We start from the raw sequence: 23,589 nt of genomic DNA on the forward strand, positions 1-23,589 counted from the left end.
AGATCACTGGCTTAGGTGTCGTCCAAGTGTGACCAGGAGGAAAACTGCTTCCTTGATTGACTTGACTGGGTAACACCCCTCATCCCCCCCCCCCCACACACACACACACACACACACTTGTCAATGCTCAGGCCGGTCCTCGTGTTATCTAAACACCATCATCCTGCTGACAGCCCTCCTCTCTCATTTACTGGATTTAGTGATGGACCAGGACAGAAATAGACTTTTCTTCACTGGATTTAGTTCAATAATGTATACCTCTGAATGCTATTTATATTATTCCCTGCAGGATTTCTCACGTGGGAGGGAAGGAGAAAAAATACTGAGTGCCGCTCTGTCATAGCGGGGCTTTAGTGGAGTATTACTGTAACCTGGAATCATTTGGTAGGTCGCAGCCCGTGCAAAAAATTGGATTTATTGTTCCGAGAGGGAAAACAACTTTGCTGGCGTTAACCGAATTTCAAACATCAAATATTAATTTTGTCGCAGGAAACTACAATCGCACTGGAGGGATTTTTCAGTTTTAGACCAGCTTCTTTTCTTTGCTTTCCAGGCCTGCTGGAGTGTTCTGGTCTTTTCCCCATGCAGCACACAGGCAGAAATATCTCACACATCTATTTTTCACATAATAAAAACTGGTATTTATATCTGAGGAAGTGCAATTTCTTTGATTTATTTGCATCTTTTTGTTGTTGAGCTGCCTTTCTGTTGTCAAAGTGTGTGTGTGTGTGTGTGTGTTTGCGCACTATGCAGCTGTTTTTAGGAATACCAGACAAAAACAAAAAGAGAGGCTGGATCCAGGCTGCATCCGTCTTGGGACCGGAGAGGTACCCACCGATAGCCTGGAGGTGAAAAAGGAATGTGTGAAAAATCAACATTCTATAAAGAAGAGTATTTACCCACCAAACTCTACTCAAAGTAATCCAGGGTGAGGGCGGATCGATCCAAATACCGATTGTATTGATATCAAGGTGGGTCAATATCACCATTAAGTGTCCCCAAAATAGCTGAGATTTTCCATCGAACTTCACATTCATTGCATTAAGTAGATGTTATGCTGTTGGAAATGCATGTTGGTCACGCTCCCCCGCATATTAGAACTGCCAGCAACGACAGTACATGAAAACTGCCAAATATGTCCACCCTGTCGTGGACATATTTAAAGTAAATACATTGTAAATATATATTGACTATAAAATGTAAGTTTTCATAAAACTTTTTAGACCCTTTTTCTACAAAATATATTTAATAGAAGTATTTGGTTAATAACGGAACTATGGCAAACTATGGTTTCTTTTCTGAATAAAATCTAACATCTGGTGAAACTTTCAAACGCTATTTCGCCCTCATTTGTACAGTATGTATAGTTGCCTGCTTCCCAATTTATTTTCTTGCATTTTTGTCACACTTAAATGTTTCCGATCATCAAATTTGAATATTAGTCAACAACACAGCTGAACACAAAATGCTTAGATCTCTGCATGATGTCTAGCTTTTGAGGATCTTTTTGTGTACTTCACTTTGTCATCCAGGTCCTATTTAAGTGATTTCTTGATTGAGAACAGGTGTGGCAGTAATGAGGCATGGGCGTGGCTCCAAAATGGAACTCAGGTGTGATAAACCAGTGGAGGTGAATTTCATACCTGGGCCTTCAGTGGCGCCAGGGTAGCCATTTTTGACATGTTATCATTCAATGAGCACATGGTGGCCCTTCAGTGAGCAACATGCGTCAGATAGCAAGCTCACTGTACACTCTTTAGCAAGCGTATTCCTAAAAAGCTTTGATATGACTTGATAGTAAATATATTTCGCAATGACAGAGAGGGACTTGTGAATCTTCACAACATCCAATGAGAGAGACACACACACACAATATGATGAAATGGGCTAAATGTAAATACTTACTTTGCAACTAGCCACTGTTTCAGCCTCCAGTGAAGAAAGACAAAATGCTTGTAGTCATGTCACTGAAAACATGAGAGGGTTTCTTAAAGGGCCGGTTATCCCATAATGACAGGGTGGACAGCAGTTTCGGGGACGTGCAAAAGCTTTACAGTAAATTGATTATGAAAATAGAATATGCACGATCAAAATGACCGATGCTTGTTGACAATAAAACCGTGCAAAAAACAAATTGATGTAATAATTAACTTATTACACACAGTGTAGTTAGCAGAGCGGTGTGAGGGACATCCCAAAGTCACGTGCATCGCTACTTGTCATGATGACTGAGCGACGAAAGGCACTTCATAGCGATATTGGCCCAGGTATCGACCCTAGTATGATGAGATTGTTATTTTTCAGTTCTTTTCTGCTAGTATGTTTATTTTCACAAATATTTGTGTTTTTTCCTCACCCTTATTTACTTGGCATCAGACAGATACCAAAAGTTGCAGTACGGCCCAACCCGAGTGTCCCCAGTGGCTCACCTTTCTTCAGGCTGTGGAAGGGCAGCGTGTACTGGCCAACAAAGTCACTGGACAGGAAACCGGTCTGGTCGCGGACACAGAAGCGGACCAGGCACAGGTCGGGAATGCTGATGCGGAAGTTCATGTCGGCGTCCCAGTAAGGATTCAGAGCTGCAATTGTCATCAGCTTCTTTAATCTCTTAATGAGCTGGTAAGTGCAATGCCGTCAGAAATGATGTGTGAATGCTGAGAGAGGGAGCTTTTGAGGTTATATTTCAAGAAGAAAATGCATCTCAACTTTGTGAAAAACATTATTAGCATCAACTTTTTTCCCCAAATATTTCTTTCTTCTGAAATAATCATAGTAAATTTTGTTTTCGTAATATTATGATTCCCATAATTTCACATTTGTTTAGTTTCTTTCTCACAATATTACAAAACAAATCAGGATTTTTTTCCCCATATTTCAACTCTATGCTTCATAATATTATGAGTTTATTCTTGTAAAATTGTGACTTTCTTCTCGTTAGAATATGGCTTTTTTTCTCTTAATATTTTGAATGTATTCTCTTAAAATTACAGCTGTTTTTCCATTTCAGCTGTTTTTTTTAAATATATTTTTTATATATTTTTTATACTTTATAATTATTTTTTTCTTTCTTTCAAATTTCTTTTAATTATGACTTTATTCCCATAATATTTTGACTTTATTCTCATAATATTACAGCTGTTTTTCCATTTTGGCTGTTGGATTTGTTTTTTTCTTTCTTTTAAATTTCCATTTCGGCTGTTGGGTAAAAAAAAAAAAAAAAAAAATATATATATATATATATATATATATATATATATATATATATATATATATATATATATATATATATTATATATATATATATACACACACACTCCTGATAAAAATATTAATACCAGTTGAAAAATTGCTAGAATTTTCATTTTGCACATTTGGATCTTAATGAGGTTTGAAGTAGAGCTACAATATGCAAAAACAAGAAGGGGGAGTGAAACAAAACATTTGGAACTTGTAATTTAAACAAAAATAAAAAACAAAAACTGAAATAGATTGTTTATCAGCTGATCAAAAGTTTAAGACCACAGGCTATAAAAGCCAAAATCTGCTCAAAATGTTCATTTTCTGTCATGCATTCACACTGTCATGCCCTCCTGATGGTAAAGCTAAGAAGCTTTCTCTTTTTGAACGTGGTGGGATTGCAGAGCTGCATAAGCAAGGCCTCTTGCAGCGTGCCATGGCTGCTGAGCTTGGGAGCAGTAAATCAGTCATTCTACATTTTTTGAAAGATCCTGAACATTATGGAACAAAAAAGTCACACCTGCGCTGAGCCGGAGGATCCGATTGGCTGTCAATCAAGACATAGGGTGGCCTTCCACCCACATTAAGGCCCTTACTGGTGCCGACTGCAGCGCAATAACCATCAGACGGCATCTGCCGGAAAAGGGTTTAAAAAACAAAAGGCATCAAACATGGGACATTGAAAGGTGGAAACATGTTTTGTTCTTTGATGAAAAAAAAATGTAACCTTGACGGTCCAGATGGCTTCCAACGTTACTGGCATGACAAGGAGATCCCACCTGAGATGATGTGGAGGGGGGTCCATCATGATCTGGGGTGCTTTTTCATTCAGTGGAACACCGGAGCTTCAGTTGGTGCGGGGTCGTCAAACGGCGGCCGCTTACGTGCAGATGTTGCAGCGGGCATCCCTCATGACCCTCGTCTGTGTGGTAACAGCTGGGTTCTTCAACGGGACAACGCTGCAGTTCACAATGCTCGCTTGACCAAGGACTTCTTCAGGGAGAATAACATCACTCTTGTGGACCATCCTGCATGTTCCCCTCATTTAAATCCCATAGAGAACATTTGGGGATGGATGGCAAGGGAAGTTGATAAAAATGGCCATCAGTTCCAGACAGTTGATGCCCTTGGTGAAGCCATCTTCACCATTTGGAGCAATGTTCCCACTAGCCTCCTGGAAACACTGGCATCAAGCATGCCCAAAGCCATTTTGAAGTGATGAACAAGAACGGTGGAGCTCCTCATTACTGAGTCCTACTGAGAACATTTTTTGTTCTGGTTTGGAGAGTTTTTTGTTATTTTTTGAGCGACGGTCTTAAACTTTTGATCAGCTGATAAACAGCCTACTTCAGTTTAATTGTTGCTTTCATTAAATGACTTTTTCAAAGTGCTTTTTGTTTCACTCCCCCTTCTTGTTTTTGCATATTGTAGCTCTACTTAAAACCTCATTAAGATCCAAAATTTGCAAAATGCTAATTCTAGCAATTTTTCAACTGGTCTTAAGATTTTGATCAGGAGTGTATATATATATGGATTTTGTTCGCCCTCAATTTTCATCTTATTATGACTTTATTCCCATAATATTTTGACTTTATTTTTGTAGCAAAACTTTTTCCGCAACCTAATTTTCCTAGTTTTTATTGCTCATAATATTTAAAATGAAACCCCCATCTTTTTCCTTTTAATTTTTCAACTTTATGCTACTAAAATGACATTTACCTCATAATATGACAACTTCTATTCTTGTAAACTTTTTTTTTAAAACTTTTTTTTGCAAAATTATATTTTTTGACCGTGTCATGGGCCAATAAAAAAAAATCAAAAAAATCCATCCGCGGGTCACAAATGGCCCCACACCACTGGTCTAGCCTGCCAAAAGGATGAGTCCTACAAGCGTGTGTCACACTGTGAAGTACTTACAGTTGTTTTTGACTGTGTGTGTGGTTTTTCTGTTGCAGTCCGACGCAATCCCATGGATCTCCACTCTGACGAAAGGGTCCAGAGCCTTACCACTCCTGGGAAGTGGTAGGTTGGAGCCACTGATCACCTGTGGATTGGCACTTACATTATCATTCATTCGTGGCGAGTACCAATACATGTTGTGTTTTAAATACATTCACTCCTGTTTTTTTCGCCATTTGCTGGTGGTCCTGTAGCGCAGCCTACCAGTGTACTCTTATTGAGAGGACTAATCTGCACATGTCCATCATAATGTGCATGGTCATTGTTACACATGTAAAATCTGGCCATTTGAAAAAAAACAGACTGACTGTGTTATGCTAAACAGAAGCAAGGAAGCTTCGTGGAGAGCTTGGGGCTGGGGGGGAGGGGGTATTGTTTTCCTGAACATATGAATAATTTACAAATTTGCATCACTGAATGCTGCTCCGGATTCCCGCAGCGTTGACTCCAGATTGCAAGGTTTCCCCTTGGAATGATCAAATAATGAATGGAGACAATGTCAACAAAGGTGATGCCACCCACTCCCCCCCACACCCCTCATAACACATTCATATTTCATACACGCAGCTAAGAAGATTTATTGTTTGATGATCTCGAGTGTGCTTTTGTCCACACTGAAAGGATCGCTTAGGCTGTTTCTTTGTTTGATACCGTGTGTACGTGTACTCCATACACATATTGCAGATTCATTTCTAAGAACTTCCTCCATCCAGTGGGCAAGCTAGTGTTAAATTATGTAAAGCAGAGGTCTCCAAGTGCAGCCTGAGAGCCATTTAGTGGCAGTTAGAGTTACACAGGCATAAAAATGACTAAATGAACTAAAATACAAACATGAGGCATTTGAAAGACTCATTCAAAGACGCTGGGATGATATGTAGTATTCTACGCTGGTCACTTTGTGTCAGTAATGTTACCGTAATGTTTGGTGAGACACACAAGCGCCAGACTTGATCACCGGACCAGCAGGCTTTTATTGCAGGTTTGAATTATCTCACAACGGGCTACTTTCATTTATTCTCATTCTTCTTTTTCATATCTCCCCTATCTGGTTTGTTTTATTTTTCAGTGTTAAAGTTTTTCCAATGACATTTTTGCAAAACCTACACTGGATTGGTTTTGGCATCTTGTATCAAAAGTGTGTCCCATCAGTGGAAAAACACCCCTTGGACACCCCTGCTTTGCACTGATCCAAATTCCACTAATGGCGTCAGTGTGGAAGGCTGTGTCACAGCTGTACCTTGAGCAGCAGGTGTGTCGGTTGCACGCCGCGTTGGCTGCAGCCAGGATCAAAGCTCTTGTCACTGGATGTGAGAACCGCAGGCTTTAAGATGTAACCACAGCCCCCATTGTCCTGGAAACGGCCATCATTAAGGTCCATTGGCAATCCCAGGGACTGGAAATTGAGTGCCACTGCAAAACAGAAGAATGAAAATGACTAATTAAAATAAGGCTCTGTCTTTTCTTGTGTGTCCTGAGTGCTTTGGTTTGTTGTGCAGGAGGGGAACTACATGATACAATGTCTTGAAATGCAACTGCAACAATACTGTATGTTGCATCAGGGAGGCGTTCAAGAGCACCGACTGTGCAGAAAGCACAAATGTTCTTTCACACTGCGTGTGGTGAACACACACGGCAGATGACAATGAGAGAACAGATGTGATCTTGCTGCCAACTTTCAACCACGTCATCATCATCGTGACTCGTTTATGCAGAAGACTTTCTGCTGACTTCAGTGGGGTTGATCAACAAGCCTGCTTGCCGCTGCAGCATCCTTTAGAATATCGGGCCAGCAATCTGCAAGCTTTCATGTCAGGCTCACTTTTCTGGCAGCCAGAGAGAGCGAGGGGACAGCAGCGCAGGACAAAACTGTAGTAGACGCATCAAGGTTGCGACTTTTAGTGTTTTATCATGCACATGTTGCAATGTCTTGCTCATTTGAACTACAGCTCAGAAGAAATCAGAAAGAGCAGAAGTTTGAATTTGACCCGGCTGAAGTAAAGGAAGAAAAACAGAAACGCATTCCAGGAGGGGTGAAATCAATTTTAGAAACCATTTTAGTTCGTCTCCAGGTGAAACACAGATTCGGTGGTCAGGCTGCGGACTGGAAGGGAATGTTCCTTTCACTGCTAATTTACCATATTCATATTCCCTTTTGATGTTACAAAGCCAACGCAGTCTTTTTTTTTCCCCCCGTGACATAAGAGCTGTCTTTAGGCTTTGAATCCGAACACTTTAAATGACTGTATTAACAAGTATTTCGTCTGGAACTTTTCGAAAGGGCTGACGAGTTCACTGCTGCATGTTCATGAGTGCTAGAAGGCCCTTTTTTGCCCCCACGGAAAACACACCTCATTCAACATAAGGCAGTCATCATTTATAAATATGTGATAATGCAGGTCAAATGTACAGCATGCATGTCGGGCCCTATGATTTCCACGTTATCGAAATCACAGAATTGGCCAGTTAAAATGGAATTTACTGTTAAACACAGAATCTCGCGGAAAGTGACATGAATGAAGTGATGACATCGTGAGAAGAGGGAAAGTTTGTGTGGGGAAGTATTTCCCCGCCGGACCGCTCAACTGTGGGGGAATCTCCTCACAAACTCTCCTAAATATGTCAAAACGGCAGTGAAAAACCTTGGAAACTCCTCTGGAATGGAAGCTCGCGGGGTTAGCTTAGTTTAGCAGTGTGTGCTAGTGCAGCTGTGTGTGTGTGTGTGTGTGTGTGTGTGTGTGTGTGTGTGTGTGTGTGCACCCAACTCAAGGTGGATCATTTTCACCGTGTTGTGTTTTACCACTTCAATGTAAGGACCATTTCACCATTTCACATTTCACATTCCTGATTGAAAAAAGACGAGAGGCACGTTTACTCTTGCACCCAGATCGTATCAACAGTCGTTCTCAACACACACAACACACTTCCTGCCTTCAAAATAAGAGCGCTGTTTGCCAAATTGATCTTAATTGTGTCAACGAAATAAGGGTGTGATAAAAATATTTCATCTGTGACTACATCTTCCTTAACCACAAACACGGGCAGTACAGTTTGTTGAAGGTTTTGTAGCAATATGCGCCAAGGCTAACCAAGCTATATCTGTTTCTCAATTACTGGGCAAAATGGGCCAGTGATGTCTTACATCAATAAATGTAAGCATTTTTGCAATTAATTAATGGACATTTTGTTCACTAACCCAAATAACATACACTGTATGCCGGTAAAATAAGTGGAAAAAGGCAAAAAAAAAAATGCAATTCTAAAAAATTTTAACAGAAAAAATGGAATTTGGGAAGAAATACTGATTTCATACGGCCTTAAACATGTACTACTGTTGATAAAAGCCCACAATTTTTGCATGTCTATTTTTATGCTTCTCTGATAAATGTTTTTTTCATGAAGCGATGAGATTACGCACTTTGTTCGGCAGTCCTTGAGAGCACTATAGTTGTATGCAAAGACGTAAAAGTGAAATTTATATATAACTTCGCCATCACGACACAGATTCTATGTGTTAAATCATCTTGCATTGTGGTTCATTAGTAGTGAGACTCTATAGATTTCAATAAGTGTGTGAGGCAAATTGGAGAGAGGGAGGGAGGGTTCTGGAGTTGTATCTAATACGACAATTATGACAGCCACTTTTATTGCAAATGTTGATCTGAAATTGGAGAACGTCAAGCCAGCTGGGGGGTTTGGGGTGGGGTGACCAGTGTGCCAAAAGTAGGTATTTGTACGGGCGTCTGAGTTAACTCCAGTTTGCAGGTGGGAGAGTCGTCCCTCGCTACACCGTGGTTCAAACATTGCGCCCTGTGTCTATATCCCTGTATCCCTGTGTCTAATATATGTCAAAAATGAATTCATTTTGGCCTAAATGAAGCATTTTCAAGCATAAAAATGACTACATGAATCAAAATACAGACATTGTGTGCGCCTTTAAGGGCCGGGGGCCTGGGAAGTGACGTGTGTGATGTACAGTATGTATTCTACATAAGTCACTTGGTGTCCGTAACGTTACACTGATGAGACAATAGCCACTGCAGAGTAAAAGTGGCTATAGTGGTGTTATTCCTAGGGGTGTCATGATACAACTTTTTCACTTCCGATCCGATATTGAAGCCTTGAATATCGACCAATGCCATATTGGCACTGATCATAAATACTTGTATTACTTATTTTGTGGTGTTGAATGTTGGAAAAAGCTTGATAAAGTGAAATTACTCAAACAGAATAATCAGCAAGAGTAAGTATGAGGAAAAACGGACCCATCTACTTCTTTAAGCATGTGGGGTGTAGTTTTACCCACAATGCAGTGGCGGCCCGGCATAAAACAGCCAGGGTCTACAGGGTCTCAATTGAGAGTTTAAACCCAACTTCACTCACCACCAACAGGGGCTGGTCATCTTTCCTGCCAGAGGAAATGACCTCTTGTTGTCCCGTGGGAGTTTCCCGTGTAACGCGGCTTCAAATGTGCGACGAGTTTGATCGTATTGAACTTCCCCGGTTCTGTGCCACCACAGGAAACTTGTGCATGACAAGTTTTGCACTTTGTCAATGTGATCTAATAGTGCGTGGATACAGAGCACAGAGTGCTAGCAAGTTAGTTCGGAGAGCCAGCATATGCTACATATTTTTAAGGCAAATGCCACATCCCAATACATGAACATGAACACCAACACACCGATATGTTGCATTTGAAAAAGGGGAACAGGACCAACTTGTGCTGGGAGACGAAGCGGTGAACAGTCCTCGTAGTCTCTCGGAACATTATGTGGGAACCGCACCACCTTGTGCCAGCCAGGCTTTATGCTTCACAAGTCTGCCAACCCGTGTCCCCTTGCGTCCACGTTTTTCTGGGAAGCAACGGCTCCCCCCGCAGAAGGAACTCTGGCACGTCAGCTGGGTAAGAGGGATGCGGTTTATTTGGCCCCCCGTACTCTTGTTTAGCACAGGCGGCCACAATGTCGTGGATTTTAAGTAATTCCTGACGATCATACACCATCAGAGAGTCGATGGTCCTCACAACAAACAATAAAACAAAGATAAAACCTATCACAGTGAGCTGAGGGAAGCGGCAAGCCAGACACACCGGCTTACATTAGGCCATATAGTTAATGAAAAAAATGCCGATAAAATCGTTTATCGACAATAATGTGTAGCACAATTATCGACCAGCAAAATTTGTTGACAAGCCAGGCTCAGGACACCCCTAATTATTTCATTACTAGAGGGTTCTAATAATGTTAAAGTCTGTATTTAGAAGGTCGTAAACAAGCTCTAACTACAAAAATATTACACTTATAACGAAGGAATCCCACTTATCACGGTCGGGTCTGGAACCCGTTAATTGCGACAAAGGAGGGATTACTGTACATGCTTTTCATTAGATGTGCACCTCATTGATGTGAATGGCATTTTCTTGTCCATGTTGTGCATAGTCAGTCCCTTGGACCCACCGAGCTGCGAGCCGACGTTCCAAAACTCCTGAGGGTTATAGTTAGAGGAAGACGTCCTAGAGCCTGCTGGATAAATCCTGCTGAGGAACTTCTGATTGTGTTGAACAAAATCCTTGCCTACAGAAAAAAGGATGTGACCCATTCAAAAGGTGAAAATCCACATGTCCTCATTTTGTGAATAGTCGCAGTGTGCACAAATGCAATGCTGAGACCAACATTCACGCTTGTGCTCATGATCTATTTAGTACCACTTTACAATAAGCTTTTTAAGGGCTATTTACATATACAGTATCTAAACTTGATAAGACTACAAAAAGCTGGAAGGCTAATATAAGTAAAGACTATTTTTCCCCTAAAAAATAGTCTGTATTGTCTGAATTGTTGTACTAGCAACCAACAGGTTTCTCCACAATAAAGTCAGAGCTTTTCTTACTATCACTCACACACGAGTGGCCTTGTTCAGGATTAATAAGTGTAATTGTGGCTGGTTTGTGCATGCCTGGCATTTGCAGCAGTTTCCTTTTGCATTTGCTTTTGACCCAGCAGCATTTATGGGATTGCAGCATTTCCCCGCTGTATTTGTTTTTTGTGTTTGGAGTGTTTGGACTTTGCTGCACGTTTGTTCCTATTGACCACCGTAGCGTAGACCTGCTTACTTTATACCTGAAACTTTGGCCAACTTGCGGGCTTTTTTCTCTGCCATAGATGTGTTCTCACAGGAGTTCTGGCTGTCTTTGGAATGACTGAAGCTGATGAACTTGACAGACACGGTGTATATGACAAGGTCGGACAGAGCGTCTGCCACCACCACCTTCTTCTTCTACTCGCGGCGTTGAGGACAGAGACAAGACAACAGTCGTCGCATCATTACAAGTGTGACATCATCCCGCCTCATCTCATCTCAGCTTGTTCATGTTCATGTCAAGCCTGCAATCTGACTCACTTTCTTCTTGGACGCCGTCTTTCTGGGAGACCAAAACCTCGCTTTGCTCGGTTGATCGTCCTCTTCCTCCTCCTCCTCCTCCTGCTCCTCCTCCTCCTCGCCCTCATCTCCACTCTCGTCTGCCTCTGTCCTTGCCTCTATCTTAGCACGAGGTTTTAGCTTTTTGTTCTTGATGAGGATCTTATACTTTAGGTCCTGTGTGACACACAACACACACATGAATGCAAATGGAACTGCAGTATTGGAACAGGGAGGTCAAAGGCTTTATTTTTGCTGTAGACTGAAAACATCTGGGTTTGACGTCTAAAGACAAATATGAGACCAGAAATCAACATTTCAGCTTTTATTTCCATGTTTTTACATCTGGAATGGGTGCACAACTTAGAAGATACCCATCCATTTTTCTTGTAAATAAAAGTATTGGAACATGTGACTGACAGGTGTGCTTTGTTGCCCAGGTGTGTTTTATCACATTGCTTATTCAATCAATAAATAGCACTGAAGGTCTGCGCTGAGTTTCAGATTGGGCAGGATAGGGTTTGCCTGTGTAGACCGCATTTAGAGGTGAAAACAACACAAAAACCATAAGAACAAGTAATTGTGAGTCTGAGAGAAAATCTGGAAAAACAATCAGAACCATTGCACAAACCTTGGTCATAGCCGCTACAACCATTTGGAATGTCCTGAAGGCGAAAGAAACCACTCGTGTATTGACAGCCGTCAAACAGGAAGACAGAGAAAAACATAAGCCTAAAACAACTGTGGCATCAGCAACAACCTGCAGAGGGCAGGAATGAAGGTCCCACCTTCATTCTACCTTTCATAGAAGCCTTCATGAACAAAAGTAGGGTGTCGGGATGTCCGATATTGTTTTTATTGCCGATATCCAAAATGCAGATATCTCAATTTCCGATTCCAATATCAACGGATACCCCTATGTGTAGCATCACGTATCTCCTGTCGTGGAATTAAAACATTGTGGTGACCCACGATATTGTTTTCAACATTCAACAAGTGTACGCTACTTTTGTTTCTGGGTGAAGAGGCTGTTGTAGCCACTTAGCTGTTGCTAGAGTGTTGTTGCTTGTTGATTGGAGAGTAAAGTGATCGTGTCTCCTGTCTCGTGAATTGCATCTCCACATTCGGTGACCCTCGACGTGGGTAAAAATGTCAACCGACGACAGTGTCAACGAGGCCGTCCTGGCGCCGCTGCAAGCTAACGAGTTGACTATCATCGGTGCTATCTGCGCCGTGACAGTTATGTTGCCCGACTTTTGGCCACACAACCCACTCTCGTGGTTTCAACAGATGGAGTTCAGCCCAGTTCCGACTGCAAGGAATAACACAGGATGTGACGAAGTACTTCCAAGTAGTGTCCGCACTAGACAGCCAGTACGGCAGGTATGGGAGCCCGTAGGCCCGTAGGCCTACTTAAATCAGTTTTTTAAATCAGTTTTCCTTATATAATGGATATTTACCAATAATTACATTTTTATGCCAATATTGGGCCGCTAATATCGGTGGATCAATATTATCGGACATCCCTAGTATAATGGCTCCACCAGACGATGCAAACCACTCATTAGCAGAAGTATACGAAGGTCAGGCTGGAATTTGCCAAACGTACAGAGACGAGCCAGTCCATAATACTTTTTGTCTCAAAATTCAGTACTGATTAATTTGCATCTTCTATCAGATTCACAATTGGTAGATTTTTACCTCTAGACAGGTTTTCCAGTCTTCATGTTGTTCTCAAACAATCTGAAACTGAGCGTAGACATTTAGTGCTCTTTATTGACTGAATTAGCGATGAAATACAAAACACGCCTGTCAGTCACGTTATACTTTTGGGTTCAAACAAAAGGTGCTATTTTCTAAGCTGCGCATCCGATCCAAGTGTAAATTCTGGAAATAAAAGTTGAAACGTTGCTTTCTCGTCTCAGCAAAACTAAAGAAATTGGCCTCACCGTTCCAATACTTCTGCAGGGCATTGTATTGCAGATCAAACACACACGTGCGTCATCACACTTATCACACTACACAAACCACCAAATCACCATCAGTCTCCAAGCAGATGAGGCTGGGAAGTGGTAAGAAAGTTCCTGAGAACTGTCCAGACCTGTCTGAGTATGCCACACAACCGCAGATCTGCTTTTGCCAAAACACCTGCGCGATGATGTAGTTAACTATACCACACAGACATGAACAAACCCATTTTTAATAGAAAAAAATTGTGCTTTGGGTCTCAAATTTGATGTTGACAAAAGCGCTTGGGAGTGTGTCCAATCACAGCGAAGTGGGCTCGCCGGGAGGCGTAAAAGGAGGAGGTCTAAGAGTGGTGTAAATTACACAGACCGTTTGGGCGTGAGGCAGGAAGCACTGCAGAAAGAGGTGCATCTGAAACATCTAGAAAGCTTTCTGTTCGGGTTATCATGTGTAGCTGCTCTAGAGGAGTCTAGAACTCAATACAAAGGCTGGAAAATTAGGTCACTTTTTAGTAATAAAAGCAACACGGTGGACTTTGATGAGTTACACAGGGTCCACTGTATTTTATGATATTTAGAGCAGGGGTTTTCAAAGTGTGGCACAGTTACTACTCCCAATACTCCATGAAAGACTCATTTTCTGGAGCATATTTGATGCACTGTGTTCTGCTCACTCCAGACAATAAAAACTGAAAAGCAATTCATTTAGCTTTTAAACATAACTGAATTCAGCTTAGGAGGTCTGAATAACAGATGTTTTTGTTAATTTTTCTGAAGCTGCCACGCCTCCTCTGATAGTCTGACAGTCTTCTGTGACAGCAATACCATAAAGTATTCATTTAATTACACATTTTTGTCATACTGCTGTCATCTGCCAGTAAACGACTATAAAATCTGAGTGAAATGAAGTGGAGAAAGTGAAATATTCACAATAACATTCACTGATATTGTGTTGTGATCAGTATGATATAAGACACACAAAAAATCGGCCAGAACAAGTACGTTGTTTGACCGGCAGTGACTGACACTGACAGATCGAGCTGAGAGATACAAGACAGTGAGCAGTGATTGTTGTTCAGCAAGCCTTGGTTTGGTATGACAACCCCATATTATTATTGTAAGATTTATAGAATATAGTATATAGCCTAAAAAATATGCATTTACTTCTTGAGACTGACAGATCGTCTGCAAAGATACAAGATGACCGAGCAGGGATTTCTGTTTAGGTGTTTAAAATAAAGGACCATCCGCAGGACAGATCTGTACTTGTATACTTGCAAGTCAGTTTGCATAAAACACGGGTTGTCAAAGAGATAGCAGGTTTTTTTGGAGACATAGATGGCATTTCTTGAAGATGCTTTAAAGAATCACGAGTCAAGACTGCACTCAGTGAAAATGCTCTCCTGCAATAAATTCCAAATGAGAAGCAGGAGGAGCTCTCAGTCGACAAAGAACACCAAAAGCAACCATTCTCAGACAAAAGCCCTTCATCCACCTCATCTGGCTATGTGCTAGAGGGGGCTGCAAGCATCTGCCAGGCTACTTTCAGTCATTGGATAACTCAGTGCTTTCACGGGAGAAGTCGGGAAAAGTTCAAGTGGCTTGGAACTCTTAAAAGCTGGAGCAGAATTAAACATTGCTTGAACTTGAATCATTTTGAGATGAAACAGGTTTGCAAATGGAGGAGAGCGTCGTCATTTGTGCACTGGGAAAGGGTCTTCCGCAAACTGTTCCCACAAAGTTGAAGAGCTGAAAGTTAAGCAGAAGTATAGAACTGTCCAAAATGTCTTGAAAAGGTGAAGAATGAGGACTTTCAACATTACTCAAAGTCTTATGCAACGGATGCCAGCTAGTGGGGCCGTGTGATAGTACACTGTGCAAACCTCACTCCCTGATGCCTTAAGCACTCTGCTTGGACAGGCTGTTAGCTTGTTGGCCAGTGCTGCTCAGCTCTCAATCAGTGGGGATCTATGAAAGTAGGATCGAGTCCGGCCAGGTATAGGGTAAGTCCTCGCATGTTGTATTGGTGCTGTGGGGTTTAGGACAGCAGGTGCATTGGATGTCAGCTCGTGTGGCTGGGCAGTTATACTGTATGTTGTGTAAACCGCACTCCCAGATGCCTTAAGTGCTGACACTGTTGTCAACGGGCTTTTAGCTCGTTGACAAGTGCTGCTCAACTCTCAACCAGTGGGGATCTGTGATCGTGGGATTGAGACAGAACAGGTCCAGGGCTGGTCTCCGTACGTTACACTTACATTTGGACTTGGGAGGTCTCCAGTGGTGGGGTGATCCAATCGAACATTAAGTAGCTTGTCCCCCAGTATAGAGGTGAGGTAGAGGGCCATGACCTCCTGCTGCTCCTTAGAACAATGGTTCTCCAATGACAGGATCACCGGGTAAACGGACACCTGCCAGAAATCAATCATAGAGGTATCAGTGGCATCCTGGGCTCTGCAAAACACAAAACCTAAATACAACTTGCAATTAAGGGGCTTTCCGCACGGAAACGTTTTCAGGTCTAAACGGTAAAGTATTTTATTGTTTCAGCCTGTCATCCGCATGGAAACGGCGTTCTGGGTGCCTCGAAACAGTATTTTTTGAAAACGGTTTCCAGAGTGGGAAAATCTGAAAATGCCAACATGTCGTTTTTTGTAGGGACAGCCGAACCACAGTTTTTCCAGAAACGATGACGTCACCGATCCATCGCCATCACGTGACCAGAAGTGAGCGTTGACGATAAGCCAACGTAACATCCAAATATTTAGACGGACTCACCCCAGTCGTTATTCTCCTGATATTTTGTCTTCTACTCCAAAATGACTCGTAAAATTCATTCGACTTTGTCCTAAGTCTAGACGAGCCTTGGAAACCGGAAGGCAACAACATTATGCGCATGCGGTCTTTCTTCTTCTGTGGTTTGGTGTGTCATGTGGTTACGTGTCTGTTCACAGCACCACAAATTGGTCTGCCTTGTGTAATTACATCATTTTCAGCCAGTCATCCATTCCCGTCTGGATGCCACTATTTACGAGTCCGGCACAGTGTGGACACAAATTTTTTTTCAACCCGCCAAAAAAAAATCCCCAGAACGTTCCTGTGTGGACAGGGTCTAAAAGTGCTGCTACAGATGAATTGGCTCAGTCGGGAGGCGGGGGGCAAACAATGACAAGACAACAGGGGTGCTAGTCAAGGGAAAAAACACCCCACTGAGTGTTATACCTCAAAGGCGTGCTGCTCCACTGTGGTGATGACGTCCTTGAAGAGTATCTTGGTTGTCAGAGTGTAACCATGGTAGACGATAGGCTCCATACCTGGTCCATCCCAGCAGTCTATTTCCAGACATCGACAGCCTTTCCTCAGAGCACTGTGCCACACACGTGCACACATTACACACTAAAGACATGTGCATTGCTCATATTCTGTCAAGCAGCTGGATTGGAGGATTCTACCAAGTGGATGTTGTAGCTATAAGCCACATGGGCAATTGCGCAGAGCGGCATTCTCTCGGGGGCGCAGAAAATAGATTCATATTTATTTTTGCTCAGCACGTATTTTTGCATTAGGTCAGGATAAATGTGTTGCTCACATGAAGTGGATAAAACCAAGCCGAGTACTGAGGGATGTGAGTTCACTGCTGGGCCTGAGCCCTCAGGTTAATTAGAAGGTGAGAAAATAAATTACAACAGAGATTGCCAAAGGGGGTCTCACACAGGGCGTCATTGAAGCTACAGCCGCTACTGGTTCTACACCCTGTGTGAGACCCCCTTTTTGCCAGGCTGATCAGCCAACGTTTCCTCATTCTCAATAGTCCCTTTTTCTAATCATTTCCATTGTCCCATACAGGAGCCACAGCTGCCTCACAGCACAGAAAGGAAAAGCATCCGGGTAAGACATGTTCTCATCACGACAACTTTTGGTGTTTTCATCATGACGGATCTCAAAATGTGCGTACCAACCTACTTTTCAACACATTTTTCCTTGTGTACCAGTAACGACGATTCAGCAATTATGTCTCAGTGTATGTCACTTTATACATAAACAAATTGTGTGGGAAAATCAGAATGCTTGCTGCCAAAAGTTTCCCACAGAAAAGTAGAATGCTGCAGGGGGCCGCTTTGGTACATTTCATGTATTCAAGATGTTAAAACCAACCCCTGTAGGTCAATATATGCTTACCGGCTGAAGAAACATCTTATCTTGTGTTACTGTATATGTGACAGAGCAATTTAGTGTAATATTCCAAAATATGTCTTATATAATACACATAGATACCCCCCCTGCTTTAAGCCAATCATTTGAATTTTTTACCAAAGGGCAAACAACAAACTGAAGGTAACTTGCTTTGAAATGAAATGAAACGATTGTACAGTTTTTTTTTATTGACTATAATAATGGTGTCGATATCTAGTTGCATCAAATAGTATTAATGTACGGTAATCCATTGTTTATTGTGGTTAATTGGTTCCAGACCCAACTGTGATCAGTGACTTTCCCTGCAGTAGGATTCCTTATTTAGAAATTTTAGAGCATAGAAAACCTGTTTACGCTCTTCTAAATACAGTTTTTAACATGATTAGAAGTGAAATGGTCATCGTGACACTTGTATTACCCAATGTACTATATATGGCCATGTAATGCACAGAATGTGTGTTGCTGTAAATGTGTTCCAGTGCTAGGGGACTTAAGTGTGGGAGCGCACAGGAAGTGACGTCGGGGGTTCGGAGTTGAGTTTTAGCTTGGTGTGGCCGCAACAGGAGCCTGTGTTAAGTATTATTGCGCCTGTTGTCAGATAATTCAAATTTGCAAGAAAGGCCTGTTGTTGCAGTGAGCACCCAAGTGTGGATCCTGTGTGTCTTATGGAACATTACAGTCACAGTGCTGACACCTAGTGGTCTGTATAGAATACTACATATTAGGGGTGTCCTGATCCATTATTGATATTGGATATCAGTCTGGTCGGGACACCTCCCCAGGGGGACGTCTGGGAGGCATCCTGACCAGAGGCCTGATCCACCTCATCTGGAGGAGCAGCTGTTTTACTCAGTTCGTCCTGGATGACAGTGCTTCTCTTCTTATCGCTAAGGAAGAGCCTAGCCACTTTACTAAGAAAAGTCATTTTGGCCGTTTTTACCTGCAATCGAGTCTTTTCGGTCACTACCCAAAGCTGATGACCATTGGTGAGAATTAGAACGTAGATCAACGGGTAAATTGAGAGCTTTGCTCTCTCTTCACCACAAATGACACAGTATAGAACAAATAGTCCCCCATGACGAGCAACATATATGGACCAAGTTTTCCCTCACCTAGATGCTGGTCACTGGGGCAACCCTCTGGAGCCGGGCCTGAAGGTGGAGCATCCATGGGGCCCAGCCGGGCACAGTCTGACGGGCCAACATGGGCCCCCACGCCAATGAGCTCACCTCTCGCGGGAGTGGTCAAAGGCGTTGCGTGCAGAGTAAGTTGGGTGGGAGCCGAAAGCGAGGACCTTGGCGGTCCCACTCTTCGGCTGTAGTACACAATCGACCGGGACTTGAGTTGGTTGATATTGACCAGTGGTCACCAGCCGTTTTGAGACCTTGGCCCTGAACTTGTGCAAGTGTAACCCACCCTGCTTCGCTCTGCCCTCACCGGGGACCGAACACAGGACCTTCGCAATAGGAGACGAGAGCGCTGACCACACGGCCCAAAATCCCGGACTGTGGACCGCGTGTTCAGCACAGCTCTCAAGGCAGAGGGTGTGAGGTTTTACCAACGTACTCTTGCACAGCCTCACAGGCTGGCATCCATTACACAAGATGTTCCCCCCGCAACCACAATACATAACAGTATATATTTATTTATTTCAGCCATTTCAGCCTTTCCTCATTGTACTTTTTGCCCTATTTCTACCATTTTTGCTGTTTTATTTATTTTTGATTTTATTTTGTTTCTGCAGTGATGCAATGGCAAATGAGCCTTACTTAGGACACCCCTACTTTTGTGGATCTTTGTCGGGGTCGGTCGGGCTCGTGGGGTTTGGCTCTATATGAGCAAACCACAACTGGCTTGTTGGCTCAGTGTTGTTGGCGAGCAATGGTGAGGAGAGAGAGACTGGTAAATGCATTCCTAACGAGCCGCAGCTCAAAGGTTTTTTTGGAGGTGCACGTCTATGGAGTTATATTTGTGCCTTAATTTTGAGGTAGCAATGGCAGGTTTTGAGCCATTTTAACTTGCAGTAACTACTGTTGTGTCCTCAGGCACATTGCTGTGCTCTGTCACTCTCTCTCCCTGCTTAACCTCTGCATGCTTGCACGGTGAGGTGATCCGGTGTGCATGCACTGGTACTGGGCGGGCCAGGTTGTGGGGACGGAGTTTTTGGCGGGATTGCGGGTTGTGTGCCTGGAGGGCGGCGAGGCATACGGGCATGTTCAGTGGTCACTCTCCGGGAGAGGAGGGCACTGATGTAGTCATTCATTTTTTTTCTAAAATTCTCACGATTGACTGGCAAAGTCCCAAAGATCGACCAATGGCTCACGATATAGACGGGTTATCGTTATAAGGAGGATCGACCAAAGCAGGTTTGGTGGTGTGGTGGTACATGCTGCTGCCCTTTGTGCAGATGCAGTTGGTTTGATTCCCAGGTAAAGCCCCGACATTCAGTCAATGGCGATCATCAGGGACGGCATCCAACATAAAAACTAAGCCAAACAAATCATGTTCATCTGTGGCGACAAACCGAATGACAGCAACAAAAGAATGTTAAGGTTTTGAGGGTTTACAGCACACATTGAGAAGTGAAAATTCATTCCTTTCTCTTGTCTGGTGGGTGGCATGCAAAGAATGTATGAATATGCGTGGCCACAAAAGATCACGGCGATGCAGCTGGAGCCGATCCCAGCTGATGTACTGTAGGTGAGACGCGGGGTACACGCTGGACCGTTCGGTCACCAGTCAATCACAGGCCAAACATGTCTTCATAAACGAAGAGCAAAGAAAGACACTAAGAGCTGCTTGTCTAGTTGGCACAATGTGCTTTTCTACTTGTTGATCTGACGGCCTGAGTAAAAACAAACTCTGAGCGTCAGCTTTACCAGATATAAGCATCCAAGTGGCTTTTGCCTACGAGTTGATCTCCTGTCAGGTAGGTGTTGTGCGAGGAGGAGATGAAGTAACTGGTGAGCGGCTGGTCCATGTCTTGGTACACTGATGTGTGGGCCTGGTCAAACAGACTGCAGTCTTTGGATTCCATGTAGCGGAGGAAGCCTTCAAACGTCATGGACTGACTTTCTATGGCTGGAAGAGCATGAGCAAGCAAGGTCACAATTAGATGTCCCTCGCCTGCTCACCTTACTATAGTCGAGGCTACAGGATATCATCATTAACAGTGCCTGTACACTTTTGAAGGAGACAATACGTAAACATTTGGTAAAACTTGCTAATACATCCAAACAAGCTGGAGGTTGACCACTTTTGTGTTGGAATTTAAAAGGTTCCACTGGAAGGAGTGGGCGGAGTCTCGTATTTACTGACCAAAATTATGTTTTGATTTAATTTATGGAACGTTGTAACACGGAACAATGTAAACTGAGAGCCACCTGCATTGTTGTATTAACACGGTACATTAGTGTGAAAAAGTGTTTGCCCCCTTCCTTATTTATTTTTAGTTTTTGCATGATTGTCACACTTAAATGTGAAGAACGTAAGTTGGTTTCAGCTACAGGTCACGAACAGATGGCCGGACATTCTCCTTCAGGACGTCTTAGCATTTACCACAGCAAGTCTTCCAGGTCCCGAGGCAGCAAAACAGCCTCAGACCATGACACTACATCACACTACCACCACCATATTTTATTGTTGGTATGATCTTTTTTTTCTGAAATGTGGTGTTAATTTTATGCCGGATGTAATGGGACACACACCTTACAAAAAGTTTAACTTTTGTCTCGTCAGACCACAGTTCTTCCCATCATCATCATCAAGATGTTTTCTGGCAAAACTGAGAATGTTGTTTTTGCTCAGCAGTGGTTTTGGTCTTGGAACTTTGCCATGCAGGCCATTTTTGTCCAGTGTCTTTCTTATAGTGGAGTCATGAACACCAACCTTAATTGAAGCCTGCAGTTCTTTGGATGTTGTTGTGGGGTCTTTTGTGACCTCTTGGATGAGTCGTTGTTGTGCTCTTGGGGTCATTTTGATTGGCTTGCCACTTCTGGGAAGGTTCACCACTGTCCCATGGTTTCACCATTTGTGGATAATGGCTCTCACTGTGGTTTGCTGGAGTCCCAAAGCTTTAGAAATGGCTGTCTAACCTTTTCCAGACTGATAGATCTCAATTAATGTCAGTTATGTTTTAACAATTGCGTGATCACTTTTTCACACAGGGCCATGTAGGTTTGGATTGTTTTTCTCCCTAAGTGATAAAAAGTTTCATTTAAAAACTGCATTTTGTGTTCAGTTGTGTTGTCATTGACTCAAATTTGTTTGAAGATCTGAAACATTTAAGTGTGACAAACATGCAAAAAGTAAGAAATCAGGAGGGGAGCAAACACTTTTTCACAACACTATATATTGTTCAATTGCACACACATTTTTTGATAGAAGTATCTGATGCTGTGTTTTTCTGGTTTATAATCATGATCAACAAATTCTCAAAATCATTTCATGAGCTCGCAAAATCTCAAAAAGCAAAAGTAAAAAGCATTGGTATCACTATTTGCAATACTGGCTCTGTTTTCAATTGGTATCAGATCGATACCAAAATTTGAAGTATCGCCCAACGCTAATGTACTGTATGTTACGTATCACAGACCGTATTGTGATCAGTGAAGTGTTGTGGTTCACAGCAAATGGCTGTGTTGGACATCAAAGCCAGTCTTCTCCCCGAGGCACGAACTAATAACAGCCTCTAGACGAGCAGGTGCTCTTTGCTCACCTGTCTCCTCAATTTCATATCTCTCGATCAAACTTTCCGCCGTGCCCTCGTCTGCAGTCGCCTCCAACTGCTCCTTGTGGAGGAACCTGAGTAGGGAGCAGGCTGGTAGCACAGGCTGGCCTGAGGCATAACTTTGAAAGAGGTTCTGGATTTCTCCTCTCCTGGTGGACGGGGCCTTGCTTTTCTTCATTGCGATCTGCAAACCACCATACTTAAGTACAGTTGTACTCTTACTCTGTCCCGACCATTTTCTCGTAGTTCGCAGCCTTTCAGTGAACTCAAAACATTTTTGAGGTGACATTCGGTGTTACCGATGTTCCCTGAACGCACCATAGTTGTGTACTGAGATGCAAAAGTGAAACACATTTAACTTGCCCACAGCGTAATTAAACCACCGAAAAAAAACAAACTGCCGTGTTAGAGGTGAGTACCAACACATTGTGTACTTTAAATGTGTTTAAAAAGTGTGTGAGGCATATTTAGGGCTTAAACCTGGATTGTGCTGCGAGTGAACATTGGCAATTGAAGAGAAATGGGGAGGGCTCTAGAGCTGAATTTAATGACGGAGGTATTTTTAATTTTAGAAATAAAATGTATTCATTATTGATGATATTTATTAGTAGGTAACACAGTACCTTACAATGGATCCCACATATTTGCCAACATTTTTGGTCAGTTTTTTTTTTTCTCCAAAAATAGGCGGGGGTTTTTTTTGTTGTTTTTTTTACGTTCACCTTAAGTGGGTAATGATATCACAAAGACATGATGGTACAGGTCAAATGTACAGCATATATGTACCACTGTTAGGAAGCCCACAGTTTTTACTGATGTTTTTTCTTAAGCGCTGACATTTCACACTTTGTTGTGTGGTCCTTGAACCCACTATAGTTGTGTGCTGTGACTCCAATTCCCTTAGTTCATAGATCTTCCAATTTCATTCGGTAGTCGCGAGTACCTTCACATTGTATACTTTCAATGTCTTTAACTCTTTCACAGCGGGAGCTACAGAGCAAAGTCTTATTCATCTTGTGTGTGAATTTCTGACTTGCAGGCTATGTATTTCTGTCCCAGTAGGGGGCAACACTTCTTTTTTCCTTCAAC

General features: G+C 42.6%; 1 protein-coding gene across 1 annotated transcript; it reads right to left on the bottom strand.

The window, feature by feature from the left end:
• Window positions 1–759: 759 nt before the first annotated feature.
• Window positions 760–22,678, bottom strand: LOC129181592 (1-phosphatidylinositol 4,5-bisphosphate phosphodiesterase zeta-1-like). Its single transcript, XM_054776983.1, has 11 exons — window positions 22,489–22,678; window positions 20,651–20,852; window positions 16,800–16,944; window positions 15,836–15,988; window positions 11,592–11,790; window positions 11,316–11,450; window positions 10,653–10,769; window positions 6,437–6,609; window positions 5,158–5,284; window positions 2,430–2,579; window positions 760–842 (listed from the first exon to the last, which is right to left on the bottom strand). Exons 1-11 carry the CDS (start codon window positions 22,676–22,678, stop codon window positions 760–762), a joined length of 1,674 nt encoding a protein of 557 aa, XP_054632958.1.
• Window positions 22,679–23,589: the final 911 nt, after the last annotated feature.

This window comes from Dunckerocampus dactyliophorus, chromosome 5, assembly GCF_027744805.1.
Source record: "Dunckerocampus dactyliophorus isolate RoL2022-P2 chromosome 5, RoL_Ddac_1.1, whole genome shotgun sequence".
NCBI lineage: Eukaryota > Metazoa > Chordata > Actinopteri > Syngnathiformes > Syngnathidae > Dunckerocampus > Dunckerocampus dactyliophorus.